The 1945-nt window shown below is 41.7% G+C and overlaps 1 protein-coding gene across 1 annotated transcript in view; it reads right to left on the bottom strand.

Annotated features, from left to right (window-relative positions):
* Positions 1–306: 306 nt before the first annotated feature.
* Positions 307–1945, bottom strand: part of LOC148442681 (uncharacterized) — a 120955-nt gene continuing 119316 nt past the window's right edge. Inside the window, exon 8 of the mRNA XM_088463663.1 lies at positions 307–1379. Within this exon, the coding sequence (XP_088319789.1) occupies positions 500–1379 (880 nt within the window). The 3' untranslated portion in view covers positions 307–499. The remainder of the gene's footprint in view (positions 1380–1945) is intronic.

Below are 1945 nucleotides of genomic sequence, written 5' to 3'. Positions count from 1 at the left end.
TTACTGATACTCAAAATGGAATCAGTATGGAATACCACCGGCCGCATGGTTCTAATCCCGACAGCAGCAGCCCGGCAGGGTTGAAAATCCCGATCGTTCATTAAAGGTAAGTATCGCTAACCTAACCCCCCCTAAGGTGTGCCTAACCCGAACCTCTCCCCCAAGTGCCTAACCCTAACCTCTGCCCCAAGTGCCTAACCCTAACCTCCCCTTCCCCACAGCTGAAGCCTAAGTCTCCCAGGGGGGGGGTGCCTAATCCTAAATTCCCCCCAGGAGCCCCTAACCTAACCCTCTCCCCCCCGCAACTGTCCGCGCCTGGCGCAACTTTGATCGGTATGCCAGGCGTCGGGCTTTCGGCATAGGTAAAATGACAGGCGTTGGGATTTTGACGCCTGTCATTAGACCCTTGCTGGGATTAGACAGTCAGGTTGCCGACAGTCGGCATTTAGACCATCGGCATCCCGGCTGCATACCCTCAAAACATAATAGATTAAGCAATTCAAATGTTTAAAATATTTTGGCTAAAGTACTGTGTTTTATGTCTATCAGCTCGTTTTTTATGTATTATTTGATGTGTAACAAGATTTGATTTCTGTGTAAAGCATTTCCCACACTCAGAGCATGAAAATGGTTTCTGACCTGTGTGACGTTTCTGATGTTGAATAAGGACTGATTTTCTGGTAAAACATTTCCCACACTCAGAGCATGAAAATGGTTTCTCACCTGTGTGATTTCTCTGATGTATAACAAGTTCTGATTTCTGTGTAAAACATTTCCCACACTCAGAGCATGAAAATGGTTTCTCATCTGTGTGATTTCTCTGATGTATAACAAGTTCTGATTTCTGTGTAAAACATTTCCCACACTCAGAGCATGGAAATGGTTTCTCATCTGTGTGATTTCTCTGATGTCTTATAAGATTTGATTTATTTGTAAAACATTTCCCACAGTCAGAGCAAGGAAATGGTTTCTCATTGGTGTGACGTCTCTGATGTGTAAGTAGACTTGATTTTCTTGTAAAACATTTTCCACACTCAGAGCATGAAATTGGTTTCTCACCTGTGTGACTTCTCTGATGCATAACAAGAAGTGATTTTCTGGTAAAACATTTCCCACACTCAGAGCATGTAAATGGTTTCTCACCTGTGTGAATTCTTTCATGTATAACAAGATCTGACTTCTGTGTAAAACATTTCCCACAATCAGAGCATGGAAATGGTTTCTCACCTGTGTGACATCTTTGATGTCTAACAAGATATGTTTTGCCTTTGAAACACTTCCCACAATCAGAGCATGGAAATGGTTTCTCACCTGTGTGATGTCTCTGATGTGTAACAAGAGCCGATTTATAGGTGAAACATTTCCCACACTCAGAGCATGTATGGTGCTTTGCACTGGTCTTAGTTGGTTGGTCATTAATGACGTTTGTGTTCTGTTGGGCACCTATAGAACAGGAAAATATTGTATCTACTGCAGGAGCTGTAATAGGTGTACCACTATCTGAGGTATCAGGAGAACATTCCCCATAATCAGAGGGATCAGATGGTACATGTGCACTGTGAGGTGCTGGATATATAATTGTGGTTTTAGGGTTTTGTCCTAGAGAATCTCGGGTGATGTTGTGATCTTCTATGTCACCATCTGTAGATAAGATGAAATGTCCCTCTGAGATCTTCCTTCTGTTACATACATCTGCTGGGAATAAAATAATATATGATAAAAATATTGTTTCCCTGTAACTGGGATAGTTTTCTAATAGGGACTACGGTGACAGTTCCCCAAATTAGTAACAAATGGGGAAGTTCCGTTGTGTCATAGTACAATGTATAATGGTCACATATTATACTATGCTATAATTATCACAGGGGTTACATGTTTATTCTAATACAAAACATAAAGACAATTGTTGTCGGCATTGGCGCCATCATTACATACCTGGTTGCAT

Source organism: Taudactylus pleione, unplaced genomic scaffold (assembly GCF_031769625.1).
Source record: "Taudactylus pleione unplaced genomic scaffold, aTauple2 ptg001421l, whole genome shotgun sequence".
Taxonomy (NCBI): domain Eukaryota; kingdom Metazoa; phylum Chordata; class Amphibia; order Anura; family Myobatrachidae; genus Taudactylus; species Taudactylus pleione.
This window is presented reverse-complemented; position numbering and strand designations above follow the sequence as displayed.